The sequence below is a fragment of the Drosophila subpulchrella genome, chromosome 2R, assembly GCF_014743375.2.
Source record: "Drosophila subpulchrella strain 33 F10 #4 breed RU33 chromosome 2R, RU_Dsub_v1.1 Primary Assembly, whole genome shotgun sequence".
NCBI classification, from domain to species: domain Eukaryota; kingdom Metazoa; phylum Arthropoda; class Insecta; order Diptera; family Drosophilidae; genus Drosophila; species Drosophila subpulchrella.
The window spans coordinates 12364063-12386355 of NC_050611.1; the positions used below are offsets into that span (position 1 = coordinate 12364063).

General features: G+C 41.6%; 9 protein-coding genes across 10 annotated transcripts; 3 read left to right on the forward strand and 6 right to left on the reverse strand.

Annotated features, from left to right (window-relative positions):
- Positions 1-4267: 4267 nt before the first annotated feature.
- On the reverse strand, positions 4268-12051 carry LOC119551741 (diuretic hormone receptor). 2 transcript variants are annotated; one of them, XM_037861243.1, is made up of 12 exons: positions 11528-12051; positions 7529-7826; positions 6798-6996; positions 6610-6703; positions 6306-6480; positions 6169-6242; positions 5981-6091; positions 5569-5757; positions 5394-5509; positions 4967-5023; positions 4696-4903; positions 4268-4633 (listed from the first exon to the last, which is right to left on the reverse strand). In XM_037861243.1, the coding sequence occupies exons 2-12, from the start codon at positions 7791-7793 to the stop codon at positions 4607-4609; spliced, it is 1515 nt and encodes a 504-aa protein (XP_037717171.1). In that variant the 5' UTR covers positions 7794-7826; positions 11528-12051; the 3' UTR covers positions 4268-4606. The 2 variants fall into 2 exon arrangements, with proteins under 2 accessions (XP_037717171.1, XP_037717170.1); XM_037861242.1 differs by having other exon boundaries at positions 7529-7878.
- Positions 12052-13565: 1514 nt separating this feature from the next.
- LOC119550632 (inactive peptidyl-prolyl cis-trans isomerase shutdown) lies at positions 13566-14844 on the reverse strand. Its single transcript, XM_037859467.1, has one exon. It carries the CDS (start codon positions 14638-14640, stop codon positions 13687-13689), a length of 954 nt encoding a protein of 317 aa, XP_037715395.1. The 5' UTR covers positions 14641-14844; the 3' UTR covers positions 13566-13686.
- Positions 14845-15980: 1136 nt separating this feature from the next.
- On the forward strand, positions 15981-16749 carry LOC119550633. The gene is made up of 4 exons (XM_037859468.1): positions 15981-16079; positions 16136-16255; positions 16316-16472; positions 16535-16749. Exons 1-4 carry the CDS (start codon positions 15981-15983, stop codon positions 16747-16749), a joined length of 591 nt encoding a protein of 196 aa, XP_037715396.1.
- A 203-nt stretch (positions 16750-16952) lies between these two features.
- On the forward strand, positions 16953-17482 carry LOC119551965. The gene is made up of 3 exons (XM_037861666.1): positions 16953-17074; positions 17127-17307; positions 17364-17482. Exons 1-3 carry the CDS (start codon positions 16991-16993, stop codon positions 17480-17482), a joined length of 384 nt encoding a protein of 127 aa, XP_037717594.1. The 5' UTR covers positions 16953-16990.
- Positions 17483-17550: 68 nt separating this feature from the next.
- Positions 17551-18342, reverse strand: LOC119550305. The gene is made up of 3 exons (XM_037858904.1): positions 18109-18342; positions 17957-18052; positions 17551-17898 (listed from the first exon to the last, which is right to left on the reverse strand). Exons 1-3 carry the CDS (start codon positions 18193-18195, stop codon positions 17551-17553), a joined length of 531 nt encoding a protein of 176 aa, XP_037714832.1. The 5' UTR covers positions 18196-18342.
- LOC119550302 lies at positions 18313-19074 on the reverse strand. Its single transcript, XM_037858902.1, has 3 exons — positions 18933-19074; positions 18775-18864; positions 18313-18718 (listed from the first exon to the last, which is right to left on the reverse strand). Exons 1-3 carry the CDS (start codon positions 19026-19028, stop codon positions 18344-18346), a joined length of 561 nt encoding a protein of 186 aa, XP_037714830.1. The 5' UTR covers positions 19029-19074; the 3' UTR covers positions 18313-18343.
- Positions 19075-19356: 282 nt separating this feature from the next.
- On the reverse strand, positions 19357-20265 carry LOC119550301. Its single transcript, XM_037858901.1, has 2 exons — positions 19947-20265; positions 19357-19892 (listed from the first exon to the last, which is right to left on the reverse strand). Exons 1-2 carry the CDS (start codon positions 20148-20150, stop codon positions 19377-19379), a joined length of 720 nt encoding a protein of 239 aa, XP_037714829.1. The 5' UTR covers positions 20151-20265; the 3' UTR covers positions 19357-19376.
- Positions 19960-21059, forward strand: LOC119550303. The gene is made up of 3 exons (XM_037858903.1): positions 19960-20492; positions 20552-20635; positions 20694-21059. The coding sequence occupies exons 1-3, from the start codon at positions 20397-20399 to the stop codon at positions 21057-21059; spliced, it is 546 nt and encodes a 181-aa protein (XP_037714831.1). The 5' UTR covers positions 19960-20396.
- A 42-nt stretch (positions 21060-21101) lies between these two features.
- Positions 21102-22154, reverse strand: LOC119551651. The gene is made up of 4 exons (XM_037861087.1): positions 22059-22154; positions 21873-21989; positions 21431-21816; positions 21102-21372 (listed from the first exon to the last, which is right to left on the reverse strand). Exons 1-4 carry the CDS (start codon positions 22152-22154, stop codon positions 21102-21104), a joined length of 870 nt encoding a protein of 289 aa, XP_037717015.1.
- Positions 22155-22293: the final 139 nt, after the last annotated feature.

The window sequence follows — 22293 nt, forward strand, 5'->3', positions numbered from 1 at the left end:
TCAAATTGGAAAGCGGAAATTGCAGGCAGCACATTTTGTATTCTTTGATGCTTATAAATTAGGTTTGGAGTCGGAAAAATACCCCGAAAAATAAAAGAGGGGAAAACAGCTCCTTCCTGAAGGATAACACGAAAGAGATAGAGCTCCTCGGCTAACCGAAAAAAGGGGATGGCTGGTAAAACCGAAACCCACAGCTGGCCAAAAGTTTTTGCCAAGAACTGCAGGCCAAGTCGATGATTCGAGGCATGTGGTCTTGGTCTTGGTCTTTTCCACTGGCCAAAAAAACCAATTATAACCTGAAACTTTCGTAAACTCTCTATCTACTTTTTAGTCATATGATAAAAAAAGGTCTGGTTTACACTTTAAATGGCTGACTAAGAGCAGCCAAAAAATATATTTCTATATGTAAATGCAGGACGCTGACTTGTTGCCGTTTTAAATTATTTATGGGCCAATTAGTGGGGTCGAAAGCAACCGAAAAACAGGGCAGACTTTCAAGTTGGGTATCCAGTTTATTGATTTGTTTTGCATTTCGCACAGACAGCCGCAAAAACTTTCCCTTTAACCCTAACCGAGTTGTGGAAATATGAACGTCGGTTTTCTGTGAACTGGAACTCGAACTCGGATCCTCTGGCATGCATTTCTACATTACCACATTTCTGCATTGCAAATGTCAATGGTGCCAGTTGGAATATGGAAATAAATTGCCAATGCCGAGAGACGCAAGATAGTAGGGGCAAATTGAAAAGTTCCCACCAACGGAGGTGTAACATTTCTTGGGGATTACGGTCTGAAAGGATAATGCTGTGCAATTTATGGACGACAGTGTGATGAATGAACAGGCTAAGTGGAAAATGGCCCTGAGCATTGCTCTTAACTCATTAACACGTTGATTTTCGCACTTTAACTTTGCGGTCGTCAGCGGGAAAATTAAGCCGTTTTAAATCCGGTTAAATTGCTTTGCCAGCGGCATTGATTGATATCCTTGCGAAGCAATCAATTAAGCGAACAACGATGTCAAACACTTTGCACTCAAATTTGATTGATTTTCCATGATGCAATAATGTGCTGAAAATAAAAGAAAAATGGTATATACTTAAAGCAGTCGAGATCGGTATTTAGTATAGGTTAGAACTATACACTATTAGAACCATATACGATCGAAGTACTGCTCTCTATAGCAACTGTAGCTGACAGACAGTGGCTCAACTTGGCAGGCAGCTGCTGTCCCAATTCGATTTGCATAAAGAATGTTACCCAGTTGCGATGACAGGCTGTGGAAATTGTTTTTAAACCGTCAACGGCAGGAGGATTGAGCAAGTTCTCTCAGACATCCCTGTTGACAGCTTTAAGTTCCTGTTTTCCCAGCGCCAAACAAGTTCAAAGTTTTCCCCCCCAACAATGATGATGGAATTGTTTAGGCCGGGAAGAGCAAATATTTAATTAGCCGAGGTCCTCGGGGCTGTGAAGGAGAACCACTAAGCAGATGAGATAAGGGGGCACACATCCCGCGGCCAAATTTTTCGGCAACCACAGGCATTCGAGCGTAAGGCACGTCAGATGAAATACACTTTATGGCCAAGGACCTTGGGGGAATTCCCGTGGCAGGCGCCATCTAGGCGCTAAGTTTTGCCCCTATTCATAATACATCTACACATAATTAAGGAGATTTCCCGAAAAGGCAGAGGCTACACATAAATCACATACGACCTGAATGCTCATCTCGTTCTATGGACCCTCTTTTAATTACAGGCGAAAGTTGCGCTACGGATGTTTTTTCTCTAGGAAATTGTATGTTTCTTTCCGGCTATTTTCTAAGCTTTGCCGGTAGAGTGACCCCTTTACTCAGAACATTTTAGTACCCGAAAAAAGTTTTGGAACTCATTAATGCTTGCTATAATTGTTATCTTCAATCTATATCAGTCTTAAATGTATCTAAAAATAATTATTACTTGCTATGTTTATTTATAAAGGACTTCTACAATTTTCTTTATATTTTCCAAGAGTATAGGGTAGTTCAATTTCAGTAATTTAAGAGCTAATCGAAGAGATAACAGAAATATTAGAAAAATTTTTGACATTTATAAGTACAAACACACTAGTATTTCAAATATAACCATCACAAATAATGATATTTTTCGCTGCCTGTTTATTTCTTTTTGAATTGTAGGTCTATTTTTGAACGACACTGAAGAATTGCTTTTTTCTTCCAGTGAAAAATCAATACTGCCTACCTGAAACGTGTTTTTCTGTTACTTACCGGATGGTAAGTTACTATATTTAAATACTTTTTATACGCTCGTTTGACCTTTGCCCTGATGCCAACTTAAATGCCCCGCCTCTTGAATGCTGAGGATGGCGTTAATTAAAGCAGCTGCCGAACAAGAACCCGAAACTCGAACCCTTTTGAAAAAGATTTCATGTATAGTGGCCGCCTAAGCGACTTATAATTGAGTTCCGTTTGCCGCGCTGCTGAAGTTGCCATTTTATGCGCACAATTTGGTTAATTAAAATGCTACAATTGCGTTGGCATTTTTGTGGCGCCTCGTTTGACTGCCTGCCGTCGCCATTTTCCCCACTTATCTGGGTCCTTCAGGTGCTGCCAGAAAGTGTCCTCGTCGCCGGTTGGCAAGTAACGGTAAAGGATCTTCCAGGCGACGGCTGCAAACGACGCATATGTACAATGTTGACGGAAGTTCGAGAAAGTTGAGGGGGCACTGAAGTTAAGGACCTGCCACACACATTGATGTGATTCCATTTGCGTCTTTGCCGCACTTTAAACACCAGTTTCACGAGTTTGTTTGTTTGGCTGGCGTTGGCAATGGCTGTTTTCTTGCACTTGACTACCTTGAACTTTTTATTTAGTGGCACTTTGGGCATTTCAATTAGGCTAAGCGCGGAAACACGGAAGCACGGCTACCACAATCGCCACTTCCGGCGGATATATAAAACCACGTAGCACCAAAAGTGAGCGAAATAAAGAAAGAAATCTCTGCATATCAAATAAAGAGAAGAACAAACGCTTCGTACATATTTCGAGCACATTAAACATTTATTTTTATTTTATTCTTTTTTTTGCGACATGCATCTCTGCAAATGGAAAAGTAGTTGGAGTGGAATATTTACATTTGTTTTCCGCTCTGAGTTCTCTTTTTTTCTGTAGTTTGCTATTGTCTGCTCCTAGCTTTAGTATTTCGTTTCCCTGTAATATAAGAGAGTAATTTGGATATATTCAAAATAAAAAGAAATAGGGGCTGGTATAAAAAACACAAAAAAATTACTGAAATCTTATGTTATCCATTTAAGGAACATTTTAAGTCCCTTAAAAACCGTTTCTAATTTTAGGTATAATATTTCTCAATGGGTATCTAAGAGTCTTCTACATAAAATCCACCCTCAATGCTTCTAGTTTTTATCTGTACTTGCATGGCCGCTTCTCATGCAACATTTATGAGTGTTTTGGGGCACAAAAGGCAGCAGTTTCTATGAATTTTGAGAACGCCGAGATGTGCAGAACGTTTTTAGCTTGATATTTTCATGGCTTGTATAAACGGCTAAAGGCAGAAGCCATTTGGATGCTAAGTTTCCCAAAGTTGACCTTTAAAGCAATTGAAGTGATGAGTTGGGAATCCTTTTTTCCCAACTTAAGTCAATTAACTCATTTAACTTTACTCTGTTTGCCTCGCTCAGGACCAATTAGCGAGCAATTTGGTAGTCTGTGGTAAATATTCCACCACCAACCAAAAATTCTAGTAATTATAAATGTAATTGAGGAAAATTTAAAGGTGTGAGAAATGAGTGGTATTAAATGGAGCATTATAAAAGGCTTAATGGAATATTCAGAGCAGAATTCAGAATCCTTGAAGAACCGACAGCATATTTCCTTTATCCCGTCAGCTTCATAAAATGTGGGTTTTGATGGAAAGTTTTAGCCCACGAAACTTTTTGTACGCAGATTATCGTAAAAGATTTTTGAGTTCCTTCCCGCTGTATTGTTGGCTTGCCAAACTGTTGCATACTTTTAGGGAAGTTGTAAAGAGCGGAACATGTGTTTGCTGTGTCAACTTTTGCCCAAAACTTTTTCCATATTTGTAGCCATAGCAGCTACATCATCCTATCTGCGAAAAAAAAAAAAATTCTTTGGAATTTTTTTGAATACATATAAGCTCCGTCATCAAAGGACCTGAAAAAATCCACAAAACCACAATGAAAATCCCCCAAAAAAAAAAAGGACAATCAAGTACACCGAAGTAAATAGACCATTTATTTAGATGCTCCGATTTTGTTTTCATACAGAGAATTAATCCATTTGCACATTGAGTTACATTCAACATCTACAGTTTGTGTTATGTGGTTTTGTTCTATGGGATGGGTGTGGGGCTCTTAGCGGTTCACATAGACGACATCAAACAGTTTAAAACGATTGACCTAACTTAAGTAGAGATGCTTTCTTGCTCTGCTTGGTACTTGGTTTCGTTCTTTCATCGCACTTCTCCCTAAAATCTAGTACTAGCTAACTAATCACACTCGCAGATCTCGAGCTCCGACACGGAAGTGGAATTCAATGAAAGTTCAGTCTCTTAAGATGCAGTTGCTAAGGATGTGTCTACACCGAGTTCTCCTCGAGTCCTTGCTGGAATGGCAGAACGATTAGTCAGGTACTGGCCTAGTGTTAGTGCCCTCCACCTCTCTCACCCTCATCAGGGGACTAATGGCCCGGGGCATTACGCTCAGAGTGCTGCCCGAACTCATGGCGTTGGCCGCCAAAGTGGGCATCGTGTGCAGGGCATTGTTGGATCCCCGGTGGAGCGAAAGTGGTGCATGCTGACCCACCAGCGTGGTGGTGGTGGCCGAACTCACGCAGGACTCCCGCTTTCCGCGTCCATAGTAGCTGGTCAAGGGTCTGCAACGGGGGTGGGGTCAGGAGGTGCCATCACTTCTAACCCAGTATTATCACATAACTTACCGCATGCTCTCAGCCCGAGGGGAACCACCGCCCTTTGTGAAACTTTTCGTCGTGTAACTATAAAGTTAAAGAAAAATTACAGAGAGAGAAATGTTCATAATTTCTAAAATATATATTTAAAAAGTTTATCTGTTTATCAAGAACATTAAAAACCATTTAATTCCTGGTGGTAACAAATGTTCCCAACTCTATAATTCGACTTAATAGTTATTCGAGTAGAAACGTTCTTGAAATCAAGAAGATTGTAATCGAAAAAACGGATTTGAAATCATTTTTTCCTTTTGATTTTAAAAGGAATCCATAAAACATCTATTCCCCACCTTGTTCTTTAGAGTGCAAGCTTCTATTTTAAGCCCTTTTCCTGATTTGAAGTCGTCTTTTCATTTGCAGTGAGCTGCGGACACACTCAAAAGTTAAGACTACTTACCGTCGGTTCTGGTTCAGCTGGATGGTGCGCGTGTCCCGCCACGTGGAAATGTGGTGTCTTAGAGCATTACGCACCTCCGAGTTAAGGAAACAGTAGAACAGCGACACCGAGAAGCCCTGTGACATATACACGTTCCATTAGAAAGCAAGCTTCGACTTTGGAAGACAAAACCCACCTGAGTGCTGAGCAAAACCGCTCGGAGAACAGCAAACATGTGACCCATTAAGCCGGACTCCGACGGACCAGCCAGAACCACTAGGTAGGTGATTCCAAAAAGGGGGATGAGCACCAGCAGGGCCTTGGCTGCCTTCCGATACTGACGAGTCTCCACTGTATTGGCCGAGCGCAGCTTTGTGATGAGAACCTGAAAGAGAAGCAATCCGATTATCTGGCTCACTATTTTTGACCATACACTCAGAAAAAGGACTTGGAAAATATATGTTTTATCTATATGAAATATTATAAAATCTCAAAACGTATTTCTTTAATTATAGCCCCAAAGCAAATAAAAAAATGTGTACTTGCCACCTTCTGGAAAGTTAAATTTATCGGTAACTAAATTTGTTCTGTGTAAATTCCATACGCACCCACATGATGCGCAGCAGGAAGGTGAGATTGATGATTAGTACCGCACAAACAGGCCCCTGGTAAATCCAATCCACATGGGTCTCCTGCATCCAGGGGCAGTTGATTTCGTACTGTCAAAAGGGGGAAACAGAAAGAATAGTGGTCTCTATGGGCTGCTTTACAGTAATCCGAAATCCCAAGCTCTTACCTTTTCGGGGGTGCTGTAGGTGACCGTCAGACTCTTGGCCACTGCCCAGGTGACTACAAACAAGGCCGGACCACCTGCCATCAGGAGGTAGACTTAATTGGCTGGCACACACAAATTGGCATTCAGACAACACTTACCCCAGCCTATGGAGGCGTAGATATTGAATCGCAGATTGTCCCCCGAGAAGGTCTTGACCACCAGCATATAAAGATACAATCCCTCGACCAGCATCCAAAAGAAGTTCGTCAAGGTGAAGAAGTGGAAGAGGGTGATCAACGCAATGCAGCTGCCCACACCACTGCGGATGGATATCTGGATATAAGGAGGTAAGCTCCGATAAATTACAATCATTTATAGCCTGTCTTGGCCCTTTCATACTTCATGCTCAAGTATGATTTAATAAGACCGCAATTGCAATTATCTCGCTGACATAATGCTCACCTGGACGGATAGCAGGAGTATCCAGAACAAAGCCGACATGATGTACGTGAAGAACAGGTTGGCGTGAATGGTGTTGCGCAGGCAACGCAGCTCCCTGCGGCACAAAAGGGCGAAAGACAAAGGGCGGGGCAGTCGGGGGTTAAGCGAAAATAGATGCCATGGAAGGGGTCACCAGGGGGTCGACTCACTTGAAGTAGGCGAAAACAATCAGCGCCAGCGAGAGCGATACCAGACTGAGGGTATATCCGATGTAGTAGATAATGGTGGGCAGCTCCACGATGACCTCGAACTCCGGCACGGATTCGGGGGCGGGGAGGTGGGCGCAGGCATCGTAGTTTGTGTACTTCTCCCAGGTCCCATTGGCATGGCAGAACCTCGTTGCATTCTCTGGGTGAAGTCAAAAGGGCACGCAAAAAATATGTAAGCAATTTTAAAATAAACTGGGTGAAGTGTACTTAGAGCAGCGGTCGACAGCCTCCCATTAAGCGGGCAAAGGGAATAGCTCTGCTTGAGCTCTGCCGCAACACGTAAACTGTACCACAGCGGTCGGCACACCCACACACCAATGAACTGCACCGTGCAAATTACACACATAAATTAAAACAAAGTGTCATTGTATTGTTTGCCGACCGCTGGCTTAAAGCCCTATTTTAAATTTAATCCATTCGATTTCGGATATCGATTAGAAAAATTCCTTAATATGCTAAATAATATTCACATTCAATATTTAATATCATATTCTTTAATTTTTCATTTCAAAATATAAAAATAATTAAGTTAATCCGACGTGCTGCTATGACTTTGATTAATAATAACCTTTTTAATTATAAAATTCTTGAGTTCTATTATTAAATTTCATGGTGTTAAGTGCATAGGTCAAAGGGGAATTTCCCAGGGTGGTCGATTTCCTCGCACTTACTGCTACTATCATAGTGAATCCCCTGCAACTCGTCCATGCACTGGAGCACCGCCAAGGTTCCGCGGGCCGTCCTCGGCCAGCACAGGATCGAGTCGAACTGGGTGAGGCAGTGGTCACTGGTGTTGCCATAGGTCGAGGCCTCGATGTGCTCCTGCACCAGGCACTGCAGCTCCACGCTTTCCCCGATGCCGTCCAGGTTGTGCAGCTCCAGGAGCGGGTCACTCCCGCTGGCATTCACCGAATCGATGTGGTCGTGGTCACTCATTCTACAACATCCTGGCAATTAGCACCTTTGGTTCTAAAATACGTCGAGAAGTCGAAGAGGTGGCATCAACACGAAACAGAAGTAACTAATGTTCCAAATATATTTAAAATTCAGAAAAATATGTGTTAGAAAAATATTACTTATGACTTATTCCATTGATGCTAAAGAAGGTAGGTATAAAATTTTCTGCGCAATTTTAAATAGTTTTAACTGGTATTCAATTATTCATTTTCTTTTAACATAGGTTTTTATATTCTGGTTGGTTTGAAACAAATTCCTTGCTTCTATAATAGCAAATACTTATATGTATTAACCCTTAGGTTAATCAAAAGTTAAATTTCTAATTCGTAGTATATTTAATGTTAGGATACATAAATACTGTTCCAGGCATTAGCTGATTGAATTGACATGATGGTATGATATGATTTCCTGACCATTTCCCTTCGAATTGACAATGCTCATATCAATCCCTTGTAGAATTCCTTCAATCAGAAAGTTATAATTCCCACAATTGTTAGGGGATTCCCCAACGGTCGGCTGGAACCAAGCAGTCGGGCAAAGTTCAATTGGCAACCCTTCTGCCCGCAGCCAATGGCTTTCAGCCTTTGTGTGTGTGTGTTAATTGCATTGGCCATGTTTCACCGACTCCGAGCCACACCCACATCGTGTCTGCCTTAAAGACCATAAATTCTGCGGGATATAAGCTTTAAGTCTGAGACCATTTCCAGGGAAAACAGGCTAGATAAGTAAATGCACAGGCCCAGCGCCATAAAAATTCATTAGTTTTGCCATCAAAGACGGACAGAAGCATCAGCAAATCATGGGGATGCCAGTCCTTCCGCCTATTTTTGGGTACTACTGATATGGGGGCCATAAAAAGTCAGTCGAAGGGCCCGAGTCAAGGTTGATGGTGATAGAAATTAGAAACGCTAACTTCCTGCCAAGGATTGTGGGATGGGGCCCCAGTGTTTTGGTTTGTTATGCCTCAGAGACGAGATCCCGCATAAATGTTCTGATAATAAATGGCATAAATGATGCATCGTTACATTAATGCACAGCATAAAACTGGGCGGAAAATAAGACACACACATACGATATATTTAATATGTAGATGGGTCACAGTGACCTATGAAAGTTTTCGGTTTGCTTAAAAATCAAAAGCGGAAGCGGTTACCATTTGCCACTTAGCCCTGGAAAATTTTTGGTAAACAGGAAACCACATTATTCCCAAGGGAATGGGGAAAAGGGAGACCCCTACGCTGGAATTTAAAACCATTTCAACTGAAAATGATTACCTTTTAAGTGCTACCCAACCCGAGCCCATTACTTTCTGTGGAATTTCCGATTTACTCGGTCAGCACATTCCCCAGGCGATTTTCTAATTGGCACAAGAATTTCTAGCCACAACCCATGAAATATTAAACCTGCAGGCAAATTGAAAATTCCGCCCAAGGACTTCTGGCTCCCACTGTGCCTGCCCTGGCATTTTCCTATTCCCATTGTTGCTCCTTTTTTGTTTTTCTCGTAAATTAACGCAATGCATGTACATAAAACAAAAGGCTGGCTGATTATTACTGCACGGCCACATGCCTGCACGTCTTTTCTGGAGTTTGCCAAGGTCCTGGATCCTGGGTTCTGGATCCTGGGCCCCCCTGGTTCATTAGCCACTCGGTTACTTATAACACATACGCCCCGTTGCCTCGTCCTCTTGTTTTCCAGCTTCGCACGCTTTCAGGACAGATGAGTTAAGACAGCAATATGTACAAGCCGCAATTTTAAGTTGAAAATATTTTGAGAAGGGAAAAAAAGGCAAAGGACCGCCTCTAATTACCTCATAAATAACGTCGGGCGAAATTAGCATGCCTAAATTATGGCCATAACTGCTAACTAATTGCATATTTGATTTCAATTCCTTCTGCAGAGGAGCTCCAGGAATACTTGGAAAAACCCATTTCAAATCAGCCTGTGAATGCAAATTTATTCGGACAGCTCGCATGGACAAATCACATTTATGTGTAGACAATTTGACGAATGTCCGACCGGAGGAAAAATGGGGGAAAACAAATTCCGGCTGGTCGTTGATTCGACGGCATAAAAAGGACATTACCACAAATATCCGAAATGTCTCGAGAAGGAGATGGACAAATCGCACATCGTTCTATTCCTTCTGCTCCTCTGCCTCTTTCCACATGCTATTATAGAAGATTGTATCTAATCTCATACGATTGCACACAATGGATTTACCAAAGGCGACACAACAAAAAATAGGGGATTGCTAGGGGGATTGCTTGTGGGTTCTTTACTTTACTTTCCATTTTTTTTCCCGCCCATGTGAGAGATTCTGCAATTTCCGGCTGCTATAATGCTTATAAATGTTTGCTCGCAATTGCCGGGGATTTCTTTAGGGGATTGAAAATATAATAACAGTGCGAATAGTGGCAAGCGTTCGCATTTTCCACTTATCCAACCAAATATGCAGACAAAAAATTAAATTCCCGTTTTTTCCAGCCATTGAAGGTTGCTTTTTTAATGCTTTTTTCACCTTTCATTGCAAGGGACGTTGGGGTAAAGTGCGCTATTTTCGGATCTCATTAATGTAGCTCATTAAATTGTATATATGCATAAGCTGCCAGAGCAGCGGTGGCAAAAAAAGTGAAGCATTTAAAATTTATAAACGTGCCACACACAAGAGACCAGCATCACTGGCACATTACGTATACGCCGCATGGACAAAGGCGGCTTGGAAAAACCAGGAGCATCATGCAGGCATAAGCGTATAGAAAGTTTGTAATTAAATTGCTCATTTGGGCGTGGAAACAATGTATTCGATCGGGAATACAGAAGGGAGTATGTTCTGGGGAAATATATTATATTTGGCATACAGGACAGAGGAAATATATGGCTAATTTTATTCATCCTCCTTGGGCGGTTAAATTTTATTGTTTGGAATTTTCCAAACCATCCTCAGAGGCCGATAAGGAAAAGCCAGTCTAGACAAGCCAACATCATAATTTGCAGGCACGCACTGCCATTTCCATTTCCGCTTGAGCCAGATCTGCTGGCCACTTGGAAAGCTTAAGTCAGCACATATCCTTTGCAAAGGAAGATGGACTGCGGGGATGGGGATGCGGATGGGCAGGATACTCCAGCGATTGCCAACAAGTGTTGCGTTTTATTGTCTGGCCTTTAACGGCTCTCCATTGTGTGCGGCACGTGCAGGCGCCTGCAGTTCGAGCTACGTGAGGGATCTCCACTCCTCCGGATAGTCCCGGCATAAACCCATAAAAACCTGCCACAAAAGCAGCGAACCTGGCCACCAAATCTGTTATTTATTGGTACAATAAAAATTTGGTTTAATGCATTACAAGTTGCCGAAAGGTTAGGGTGATTTACTTAGATTTACTCAGCAGGCAGCGGAAGTTCATGTTTATATGGGGCAACAAGTCGTACTTTCTGGTTAACAGTTTTTTATTAGAGTGATGGGTGGGAGGATGGGGGATTGGATTGCTGATTCCTGGCTGGAATTTTTCGAATCGATTCTGCAAACAGGCAAAACAATGCCTCTGCTGCCCCCTAAAAACCCAAACCCATCTTCTGCGCACTTTCAGTAGCAGAATTTTCGCTTTTGTAAGCGATTGCATTGTTTGCAGCAGGTGAGCGTGTGTGCATGCTCTGGATTTTAATTAACCACAATTTGTATTCCCTTCCCAACCAACCGCCCTGAAATTGCCTACCTTCTTCTCAAACTAAGCTTGTATCCGCAGAATGGTATTGCTTTCGCCACTCCCTCGATTTTTCCTTGGGTATCCTTGGGATTTCTTGTGTTGAACACTCGGAACTTTTCAACTGACCACTAAAGCCGCAGGAGGCGGATCCTTTGTCCTTTCGGCCCCTTACTTGACCCGGCTTAAATGCGTTTAACGCCTTCTAAGCTACGAAATGATTATGTTTAAGCTGTTTTTGCTAGTTGCCTTGGTTATTGACACACGCCCCGCACACACTGGGCCAAAACTTTATTGTGTTCGCATTTATATGCAGGATTATTTGTTATAGCGACACTTGACCCGCACACACAATACACTAGGGGCCAATGACTTTGGAAAGTTATTCGTACGGAATCAGTTATTCATTTATTTTCTTTGCCAATTAAAATTTTCAATTTTCTCTTTGCACATTATTTTTCAAAAATTAGTTTCCACTTTAACGGTTTTGAATAGGTTTCCACTGAATTTGGAATTCCGAAACGAACCGCTCTCGTTCGCATCCCGCTGATAACTGAAGGGAAACCCGAAGGATGTGTCTTAACAAGCCTCGCCTTCTTACCAAAAGGCGCCAATTTCGGGATCCACACGGGGAAAGCTCGCAAAGCTGCATTCCACAAACTGTTGCCAAAGCTTTTCGCCGGGCAACAGGTGGAACCCGAAAAGGTGGGTTGGGGATGGGGACCTCAAACAGAAACCAACTCGATTGCAGTTCTAATGCCTGAAAATCTGCCTATTTGATTTATGCAAATATGTGTTGCGTCCCCATTTTGTTTGCCCAGCATTTCGCTGTCTGTTTATTTAGGACATGCGGAAAAGGATACTCCGAATTCGGTGGATGTATATCAGAATAAAAGTATAGGAAGGATGAACACCATACAGGTCCTTTGAAGTCGCAGACTGACTTAATTGTGAGTTTTGAAATGCGTGCGAGACACCTCTCACGTGGCCTAATCAAATTAAACTGAAGTGCCAGCCCCACGGGTCTGACAGTTATTGAAATATCAATATGGCAAGTAAGGCCCTCTGGCAAATGGTTTTTCCGAAAATGTCTGAAATTAAATTGTAGAGAAAACAAAGGCAACATTTTTATTTACAAGCATTTTTTCCGTCTGCTAAATTTTATATTACAATGATAAACATTTAGACGGATGTTCCGCCTGCTGTGGGGTCATGGAATGCGTGTGACACATGAGGGTTGCCGGGTTGCTGGGTTACTGGGTGGGGGGATTTCAGTTAAACATATAGTCTAGGGGATGGCGACATCCTTATCCAAACTGTTTGATTTTCAAACAAATGCTAATGTCAACTGCCACTCAGGAGCATTTAAATTCCAATTTAAAAATGCTTTCTCTCCATGCCAAAAGCAAAGACATGTTCGTTGTCCTGTATTGTGTTCATCTGCCTCCCTCTTTCTCCGTTTCTCTGTTTCTCCGCTTCTCTGTGTATCTCTTCTGGCCCGATTCTCCAGTTCTCAGCATTAAAGCGTCCCTGTCCCATGCATATTTAATGTCACACGCATTTCCAGTGATTTTTTTCCCAGGGTTTCTCCTCTCTTGAATGTCGCTCACATTTTTCAACATAAAGTTTTTAATTCATTTCAGGATAGCCTGGGGAAACCATTGAACGCATCAGCTTTGTTGCGACCATTGTTTCGAAACTACATAGAAAATCTTTTTTATTAACAAGATATACTTGGGGAAATTGGAAAACTAAAATCAATCAGAGTAAAAACTTCGATAAGCTAGTTTTAATTCATTGGGGATTATGAAGGTGCCTTCTATTGTTCTCTCGCAGCATTTAAGCCCACCTTAAGCACTTAAGAACTCTGACTAAATCGCTTTATGCCCAAAAAGCCATCAGCTTAGTGGTTAGGAACATAAGGAGCAAATCACTGAGCAGAAGACACAACAGGCCCACAAAAGAGAAGCATGCACACACTTACACTGAAACAATAGGAACCAAAAGCTTTTAGTTCTATAATATATTAAGTCTTATTACCTTTATTACAAACTTTATGATTTACATTTTAGAGAATATATTAATAGCAGGAACAAGGCAAGGGCATCCGAGAAAAGTTTTAGTTTCATAATATAATCCTATACCAGAACTTGGATCCTTACAGTTCTTGTTCAAATCTTAGTAGCCCGCTCCCAAAGTTCACGTTTGGCCACCTCGAGATTGTTGATCCTCTTGGTGATTTTGGTAATCTCATCCTCGATGTCCTGGTTATCCGGTTGTTTTTTCTGAGCCCGCTTGTAGGATATGCGGGCACGATCGTAGTCCCCCAAAATGGTCAATGCACGACCCTCCTGGTAGAGTGCCCTCCAGGATGGCTGGTTTCCGGTCAAAAGACGCAATTCCTTCATCGTGGTGCAGGCGCACTTTGGCCTGTTTAAACTGTTATAGCAGACCATCAGGCCTTGGAAGAGGTTAATCAAAAGATCGTTTTGCTGGCGTTTTTCCTCGGAATCGGTCATGCGGCAGGTCTTTAAGAAGTCAATTGCCTTCTGAAAAGAGGTCTCCGCATTGCGATAGCGGTACCGCCTCAACCAAATCTTCCCTTCCAGGTAAAAGTCCTTTGCCTTGGGATAAACCACGTAGAACTTGTCGCGCTCCTCCTCGGGGATTTGGTTTTCTTCGATCAGCGAGTAGTCTATTACCTCCACCTGGAACAGTCCATCCGCCTTGGGTTTAATCAGGGGCGGAGATCCCAGTTCCCCGCATAGCTGCTCAAAGGATATAACAAAGTCGGCTTTCTCGTAGGGGCGCATGGTGCGAACAGCAGTCTCCAGTCCTTGGAGCACCATATCGCCACCAGTCTCAAATTCGAGCAGTTTCGAGGATTTAAAGGCGGTGCTCTCGCCTTCCCAATAGGCCCTGTACCTTATCGAAACCCGAGCCTTGGGCGGCACAGGATCCCGTTCTTCATGTCCCTCGCGAGTAATATGCTTGTAGATATGCTCATCTATGCGATTCATTTCAGTTCGTAGCTTTTCGAGGGACTCCGTCCAAGGGGAAGGGACTGCTTCATAACTTACTTCCGACATATCTCCATAATATCGTTGCTCTGTCATGTCCCACATTCTTAAGACTTTTCGAGAATATCCTGATTAAATTGTTGCCTTGATTGTTTAGTACTTATAACAAAGGTAAGATTCCTTAAACAGCTGGGACTTACAAATATTTATTTTCTGCAAGAATGCAACTTATTTAAGAGACGCACAAATAACAGATGACTAGATTATACTATTTGGTAGTGTTTCATAACAGGTTTACCAGTTGTTAAGTGTTGTGTTAGAAAACTTTATTTGACGCCACTAAAAAGATATTTTTACCTAGGGTATTCCCAAAAACTGTTGAATTACCGAATTTTTGTAAGCTTAGAAAATGGATATTTTTGAATGTTTAAGCATCTTTGACCAGTTGACAATTATCTTAAAGAAAAAACATTTAAAAATATTTTTACTATAAGTTAAAGTCTAAAATTTATTTTAAAGGCTATAAGAACTTAAAGTTTACTAAAATATCAACTCTCATGGGTTTTAATGAAATAAGGTGACAACTCTGTTATAGCAATTCAACAGCCTCGAGGTTTTTGAATTCCTGTTATTTATGAAAATGTAGCAGCTTGTAAGGTGACGACCAAAATTCAACAATTCAATAATTTATGGAATACCCAAAATGTTATTTTGGTATTAGAAATGTTTAGTTTTGGTAGATATTTTGTTAACGTTCAAGTGACATATACTTTCTACATTGTACACATTTATAGTAAATACAAGTGTTAACATTAGGTTTATTTAAGTTACATATAACATATTTTTGCGCCAGATCAATTAAAATATTAAATTCCCTTAGAATAACCTATTTTAGGCTAATTTCTTCCAGTGTACACTGTACACATACATGACAGCTGGTGGTGGGAGCACTCAACAATTACTTAGCTGGCATCTTCAACACTTCGGTGCCATGGGGGTCTCGTCTTTCAGCATTCTCATTAATTACACGCCGCACTAATTAGGCTGTAACGGAATAGCGAAAGGATTATCCGCACATTCACCTGGATGCCTTCGATTTGAGTCACTCGACTTTAGCCCACTTTAATCACCTATCCATATTATATTTGCCCAATTTGCGCCAACTTCTGGTATTTCCCCAATTCTAGTCACGCACGAGCGCTGCCCAAAAAAATGAAATTGAATCGAGTCCAGTCATCAGTCACTCAACCTTTGTGAGTCGATGATGTTTTCTCATAGCCTTCGGCAGACGCATTGAACCAACAAACAATGGCAAACGACCCGACTTCATTACAAGTCCATTAAAACCGGGCCGAATTCGGCTATATAAAGCGGCTGGCGGAGGGCTAGAAGAATTTTATTATATTTGCGGCACCACCGTGGATTATAATCACTATATTATAAATATGGAGAGATCTATTATTGGTTTTAGTTTTCTACTTCTTTTGCTGGAATGTTCGCAAGCAGCTTTTAACTGCTCAGCGCCACCGAATTTCAATAATTTTGTAAACATCGTTAAGAATCGAATGAGAGTTCCTGAGATAATGGGCTATTCTTTCAGGACATTAACACTTGCTGTCGTACACCGGAATTGGATATGGGGGATGTGCCCCAGAAGTGCCACAAGTATGTAAGTGGATTGAAGTCGGCGAACTCCAAATATCCCAGCTTTGCCCATCTGGTAAGTAGTCATGAGTTTTCTAATGTAAATGCATCCCTTTAAGTTATATTGCCATTTCAGTGCTATCCAGATTGTATCTACAGGGAAACGGGAGCCATGTCGAATGGAAAAATAAGAATGGAAAGGGTTAAGCAGTATTTGGAAGAGCATGTTCACCGGCGAGACCAGGATATTGTTACCCAAATAGTGCGCTCCTTTGAGTCCTGTCTGTCCAACGGTGCGTATGATTAATCACAACCATCGCTTTTATTATTTAAATAAACATCCTTTTTTTAACAGTTGAAGGCCACATAAAGTCATCGAACATCGAGTCCTATAAAGTCCTACCCCACGGCTGTTCACCCTATGCCGGAATAATTTATAGCTGTGTGAATGCCGAGACCTTCCTCCATTGTCCCCCGAAAATGTGGAAAAACGAGAGACCCTGCAATTTGGCCAAGGAATTCGCTGAACAGTGCAATCCACTGCCCCATGTTCCACTGCCTAGCAGCTAATGCTCCATATAGATCTATATTTTGAAAATGTAAACAAACATTTAAAGTAAAAGTTTTGTCCATTAAGTTTAATCGGTTGCCTGCTCTTTAAATGCCATTAATATCCGGCCTCGGTTTGTCGACCATTAGTTGGCAAATTGACCATGACAACTGAGTCCGAGTACTTTCCGTCTGCTCCCATTGCTTTATGCTCAGTCAAAGTTCGATGTTCGATTGGGCAACAGTTTTCCATTAACCTGCCATGAACCAGTTAACCTTTGTCAGTTGCCTTTTGCTCTTGTCGAGCACTCAAGCAGCATTCCAGGACTTTGTCCTAGGACCTGAGGTATTTTAACTTCACTAATAGATCTAAAATAAATATACAATTGCTCTCTTAGTACTATGAAGGTGATAGCGAATTGGTTCCGTTTGAACATGAATATCCGGATGAGGATATGGGTGAGGATACTATGGTCTCATTCCAAGATGTGCAACGTGAAGGTATTGTGGATACCAATCTGCTGATGAAAGCTTTAATGCAGCATGCCCATCGCTTGGGCATGAGTTTGGAAGAGTTGGGTAAGCAAAAAACTATGCTATACCAAGAGAGATATACTAAAGGAAAGTAGTTACAGCTCACTTAAATATGGAAGCAGAAGAAGGAGAGTCTATGAACCAACTGGGCTGCTCATCTGGCCAAGATGTCATTGGATACCAAGAAAAGCCCACTTGGCGGGATGTGCTCTTTAACTAGCCCAAATAAATTAGATCACACAGTGATCAAAGCAGCCGGAAATATGTTATTTATTTCATTTTAATGGGCTAACCAGTCAGCTGATCGTCGCAACGAATGCTGTACTCCCTGGCCTCATTGCACACAGAACTTTTGCTCCAGACGCTGTCGGGACAAAAGCGGTAGAAATACCGATGGGCACACAGACCGTACATTAGTGCCATGGATGAACACTTTCCAGTCAGCGGCATACGACGTCGCTTCAGGTTCCTAATCATAACCTTCTCCTGAGCAGAGCAGCTCCTGAAACCGTCCACATAGACCTGCACAAATTCATCAGAATCCAAAATGACTTTCAACATCTTTTCGATGTTTTCCATTACCAAACTTGTTCCGTTCAAAGCTCTGGACGCTTGGAAAATGCACTCAAAACTGCACTGTAAGATCAAGTTAGTTATCTATGAATATAATCTAAAACATATGAAGACAACCTACAGGTGATATATGAACCCCATTGACCAGATATTGACTGCACTTGGAATTGTAAGATGAGAAATCCAGATTGGGCAGTTTGCAACAGTTTTTCAAGGCCTAGGGAGTATGGCTAGTATTATTCTTATTTTTACTCTAAAATACGATCTACTCACTGTTACATCTGGCCTTTGAGAGCAAACGTCCTCTGCAGCCGGATAAGCTGGTATAAAGATCAGAGCCCATGTCAGGAGGTGAAGCATTTTGGGTTACTTCTGCGGTTTGTACAGTCCCCCCTAATTCATATATACAACCCAAACCGGATGTTACAATGACTTTCGGTTCGGCCCATTTACTTGACGAATCATAAAAATGCAATGTTCATTTTAAGTTTTATTACCGCATAAAGCGTTAAAGTAATCGATGACCAGAACCACGTGATGATATGGTTCTCGGACAGTTCATATTTTGCAATCGGACCATTTCGCATGATTCCTTTCCGGACCAGCTAGATGATGGGCAGTGGTTGAATACGTATTTCTGGGCACAGACTGCATAGAAAACTGCAAATGGTGAGCACTGTTCGGTCTTACTTTGGGGGCGGGTTCTTCTGTTGTTCATCATCTCTTGTACAGTATCCGAACAGCTCATTATACCATTGTAATAGGCTTCCAGAAATTCGTGATTATTGCCAAAGAGTTTTTCTAGCATCATTCGCGCATTATCAGGATTAATAGCTCCATCCAAAAATGTGTTGGTCGCATTAAATATGCATTCATACAGGCACTGAAAACAAAAATTGAAAAAGAAGGCATATATTGGAAAAGTAATCTATAACTTACGGGTGAAATTCTGGGAGCTCCAACAGGCATGTATTTACCACATGGCGCTTTGAACTCATCAAATCGAAACGTTGGATATGCACAGCAGTCCTTTACCAAATGGAGATAACCTTATATCAATCGATATATTGATATTTATCAGACTAGGGACAACTCACATTGAAATCCTGACGACGAGAACAGTCCACATCCGTGGGATTACTCCGAACCATTGCCACGAGACAGCAGATCAGCAGAGCTATGTTCCACGCCATTATTTCAGACAGTTTGAGCTCCGCCTGGTACTAACCGCTTAATTTATAACTTGAGTTTCGGGGGCGATCAACTAATTAATCGAGCACAGCAAAAACATTTTAAACGATGGTCTCGTGAGTCAAAATGTGCAGTCATCGTGATCGACTAATGGAAATATAGTCGGGCAAAGTCCAACGATATGTCCAATTGGGGGCTCGTCCACAACCAGACAATTGCAATTATACTGTCTGAACTGAATATGTTTAAATGCAATCATTTAATCGATTTGGACAGAAAATTATAGGTAATCCCTTGTAGTTAGGATGAGTAATATAACATAACAACGCTTCTCAGTCCTGACGGACATTTTAATTATCAGACAAGAACTTTGAGAATATCAGGGTTAAAAAGCTGGCCAAGAGCAGTTGGGATCTTTCTAAACCACAGTGCTTACACCCATTTTCCTCAGTCTGCTGTTTTTCCGCTATAACGTTAGTCTTTTTTTCGTCTAGTTTTTTGGTGCAACTGGCCAACAGTTTTGGTAAGCCTTTGCACTCCTGATCATCCATCCAATTTTCTGCAGGACAATTGGCAGTTAGATATACCGTAGTACACTGGGCATGGAGCATCGCGTAGGGCATACAGGGGGATGATGCCATTCCCATCCGATTTGCCATGCGATTGGAGTAGAGCAACAGAAAGTCGGCGTGTCTGGAGCCCAATGCCTCGCAAGTCTCATGGGCAGCCTTCAAAGCGGTTCCATATTTATGGTAACCATTTAAAGGACTATACAAGCTGGTTATCATCAAGTAAAGCTCCGGTTTCTTGATCTTGTTATTCTGATCGAGGAGGTCCCAATGCTTATAAAGACACTCATAGCGGCACTGCGAATTATTTCATATTCTTTATTTTATTCAATAAGCAGCTAAATTACTCACAGGACCATAGTCGTCCCAATAGGGCGTACAATTGCTGCCTACGAATAGGAACTTGTCAAGGAAGGACTTTCCACAACAGTAGACCAACTTTTGGGTGTTAAGCAGTTCTGTACATTTTTCCAATCCCGTCACATCAGTGGAAATACTAAAAACAATTAAAGAAAGCCAAAGGAAACCCACATATTGCAGCACAAAAGAGGGCATTTTAAAGATACCGCTGTATACAGAACATGAACCAAACGAAAAATTTTGAAAAGAGAACAAAGTTCCTAGAACTACAAAAAAATCGATTTATGTTTCGGCTGCCAAATGAAGTAAATTACTAAGCAAATCAGCATCAGTGGGTTAATTTGTGGATAGGTGATCTTTTTCATGTCATCTCTCTGCTAGCCACACGCAAACCTATTTTTCGACATTGAGTTGATTCATTCGGCTTTCGAAGCATTAGCTATGCGGACAGGGCGTATACTTGTTGCCTTGAATTTTCTGGCCTTAATAGATCCTTTTCAATCAGCCAAGTGCAAGGCAGCTCCCAAATCTGTGCAGGTAAGTAAGGGTTATAATCTTCATAATTCTTCTGAGTGCATGCTTCCTAATTTTAACAGAATGTTCATGTCTGTTGTCCAGCACCAATGCCAAATTGGGCAGTTTATAATAGCGAGTGCCATAAATCTGGACCTCAGGCAAGCGTAAGTAGTAAAAGCATATCCTTGGGACAAGTTAATTTTCTGAATTTCCATCTTTAAGTGCCGTCTGGCTTGTATCTTTAATGCCAGCTCAGTTCTGCAGGGAAATCGATTGATTCAAGGCAAAGTTCGACCCATGTTGGAAAGGGCATTTGCCAGCGAACCCACCATCGATGTGTATGAGTCAAACTTTGCCAGTTGTTCATCGGTGGTTAGGGGCAAATACCAGAAACTTTCTCCATTGAGTCGTCAAAGTGACGCCTGCGACAGACACGCCCTCTTCTACAGCCTCTGTGCATATGCCCGCTTGATATTTACCTGTCCGGATAAAATGTGGCAGCGGAATAATAGAATGTGCCAAGAAGCCAAGGCCTATGCGAAAAATTGCCCATGGCCAGCACTAAAAATGTTCATGAAAAACACTTAAAATAAAATTCTTAATAGCTAAAAACTATATCTATTAAGGTTTTCAGTGCATAATGCTTTTATTTTTTGGTGGTTGCGTGATCATGTCGAGAACACTATGTTGGCATTGTGGATGATAAGCCCCGCAGTTCCCATTCCGACCATCCAATTCGGCTATGTAGTATCGCTTGGGCAAAGCCTCATATCGAGAGCTACTGGGACTAAACATAATATGGACCAAGCTGCCAAGCACACCATTCAGATCTCCCAATTGGTAGCTATTGGCCTCGCAAATAAGTCTTAATAAACAACGATCTCCCGAGCCTAATCCATATCTGGAAAATAATACGAATAGGTGTTTTGAAAGGCGCACAAATGTTTACAAACACTCACAATTCGAAGCGATGATTCATGATCTCATAGAACTTGCTTCTTGAAAGTAGGGATCTCTTCGAAAGACTTCTGCCCACAGGATCTCCCATACCATCCAAGGGAAATCCCTGGAAGAAATCCTTGTAGTCATCGTCCATCTCCTCCTTTGGCTTTGATTTTGGCTTATGCTTTTTTTTGTGCTTATGCTTGGGTTTTTTTTTCGGTGGCTTGTTTGAAGTTTCAGGTTTGGGTTTAGTTTTCTTTTTTTTCTTATTATGATGGTGTTTGTGCTTGTGGGTGGCATTTTGGGCATCATCGTAGTAGTCATCGTAAACAAAATCATCAAACTGATGGTGGCCATGGTGATTGCCTAGCAAACTATCATCATGAGTACCATTCCCATTTCGCTAAATGGGGAAAATTTGATTTTTATTTTCATAATAATTTCCGCATGAAAACTTACCAAAAATGGAGGTTTCTTTTTCCAGGTTCTAGGCAAATCGTAGGACGCTTCAAAATTGTAGGACAAAAAGACTGCTTGATTTTCTAAATCCAACGGTAAAGCTATGGCCACAAAAAGCTGACCAGGCCATTAATAATAGAAATAATTCTCTTAATCTATCAATTAATTTAAAATTCTCTAACTCACCGAAGAAGCTGCGCCCGTACTCCACACGAACTTAGCTTGTAAATTCTGAAAAGAGCCAAGAACTAACAGGATTGGGAGGGTTCTAAATCCATCCATTGTATCCAACTGCCCTCATTCGACTGAATTTTAAGTCTTGGAAAGCCAAAGTGAAAACCTTTTCTTTCTACCTAGAAGTGATGATCCAATTAAGAATTCAAGTTTCTGGCAGCGAAAGTTGCTAATTGAAAAGCCACTA

Bases quoted from the DNA above. Each gene is read 5' to 3' on its own strand.
- LOC119551741 (XM_037861243.1), bottom strand. From the start codon at position 7,793: ATGAGTGACCACGACCACATCGATTCGGTGAATGCCAGCGGGAGTGAC. The intron at 6,997-7,528 runs GTAAGTGCGAGG...GACTTCACCCAG, and splicing joins GATTCACTATGATAGTAGCA to AGAATGCAACGAGGTTCTGC. The intron at 4,634-4,695 runs GTGAGAGAGGTG...CTGCCATTCCAG, and splicing joins CCATTAGTCCCCTGATGAGG to CAAGGACTCGAGGAGAACTC.
- LOC119550632 (XM_037859467.1), bottom strand. From the start codon at position 14,640: ATGTGGGACATGACAGAGCAACGATATTATGGAGATATGTCGGAAGTA.
- LOC119550633 (XM_037859468.1), top strand. From the start codon at position 15,981: ATGGAGAGATCTATTATTGGTTTTAGTTTTCTACTTCTTTTGCTGGAA. The intron at 16,256-16,315 runs GTAAGTAGTCAT...TTGCCATTTCAG, and splicing joins ATCCCAGCTTTGCCCATCTG to TGCTATCCAGATTGTATCTA. The intron at 16,473-16,534 runs GTGCGTATGATT...TTTTTTTAACAG, and splicing joins TGAGTCCTGTCTGTCCAACG to TTGAAGGCCACATAAAGTCA.
- LOC119551965 (XM_037861666.1), top strand. From the start codon at position 16,991: ATGAACCAGTTAACCTTTGTCAGTTGCCTTTTGCTCTTGTCGAGCACT. The intron at 17,075-17,126 runs GTATTTTAACTT...TTGCTCTCTTAG, and splicing joins ACTTTGTCCTAGGACCTGAG to TACTATGAAGGTGATAGCGA. The intron at 17,308-17,363 runs GTAAGCAAAAAA...AAGTAGTTACAG, and splicing joins CATGAGTTTGGAAGAGTTGG to CTCACTTAAATATGGAAGCA.
- LOC119550305 (XM_037858904.1), bottom strand. From the start codon at position 18,195: ATGCTTCACCTCCTGACATGGGCTCTGATCTTTATACCAGCTTATCCG. The intron at 18,053-18,108 runs GTGAGTAGATCG...CATACTCCCTAG, and splicing joins CTCAAAGGCCAGATGTAACA to GCCTTGAAAAACTGTTGCAA. The intron at 17,899-17,956 runs GTAGGTTGTCTT...TTGATCTTACAG, and splicing joins ATGGGGTTCATATATCACCT to TGCAGTTTTGAGTGCATTTT.
- LOC119550302 (XM_037858902.1), bottom strand. From the start codon at position 19,028: ATGGCGTGGAACATAGCTCTGCTGATCTGCTGTCTCGTGGCAATGGTT. The intron at 18,865-18,932 runs GTGAGTTGTCCC...CATTTGGTAAAG, and splicing joins CTCGTCGTCAGGATTTCAAT to GACTGCTGTGCATATCCAAC. The intron at 18,719-18,774 runs GTAAGTTATAGA...TTTTGTTTTCAG, and splicing joins GAGCTCCCAGAATTTCACCC to TGCCTGTATGAATGCATATT.
- LOC119550301 (XM_037858901.1), bottom strand. From the start codon at position 20,150: ATGCCCTCTTTTGTGCTGCAATATGTGGGTTTCCTTTGGCTTTCTTTA. The intron at 19,893-19,946 runs GTGAGTAATTTA...AATAATTCGCAG, and splicing joins ATTGGGACGACTATGGTCCT to TGCCGCTATGAGTGTCTTTA.
- LOC119550303 (XM_037858903.1), top strand. From the start codon at position 20,397: ATGCGGACAGGGCGTATACTTGTTGCCTTGAATTTTCTGGCCTTAATA. The intron at 20,493-20,551 runs GTAAGTAAGGGT...TAATTTTAACAG, and splicing joins CAGCTCCCAAATCTGTGCAG to AATGTTCATGTCTGTTGTCC. The intron at 20,636-20,693 runs GTAAGTAGTAAA...TCCATCTTTAAG, and splicing joins AATCTGGACCTCAGGCAAGC to TGCCGTCTGGCTTGTATCTT.
- LOC119551651 (XM_037861087.1), bottom strand. From the start codon at position 22,154: ATGGATGGATTTAGAACCCTCCCAATCCTGTTAGTTCTTGGCTCTTTT. The intron at 21,990-22,058 runs GTGAGTTAGAGA...TGGCCTGGTCAG, and splicing joins GTACGGGCGCAGCTTCTTCG to CTTTTTGTGGCCATAGCTTT. The intron at 21,373-21,430 runs GTGAGTGTTTGT...ATTATTTTCCAG, and splicing joins ATGAATCATCGCTTCGAATT to ATATGGATTAGGCTCGGGAG.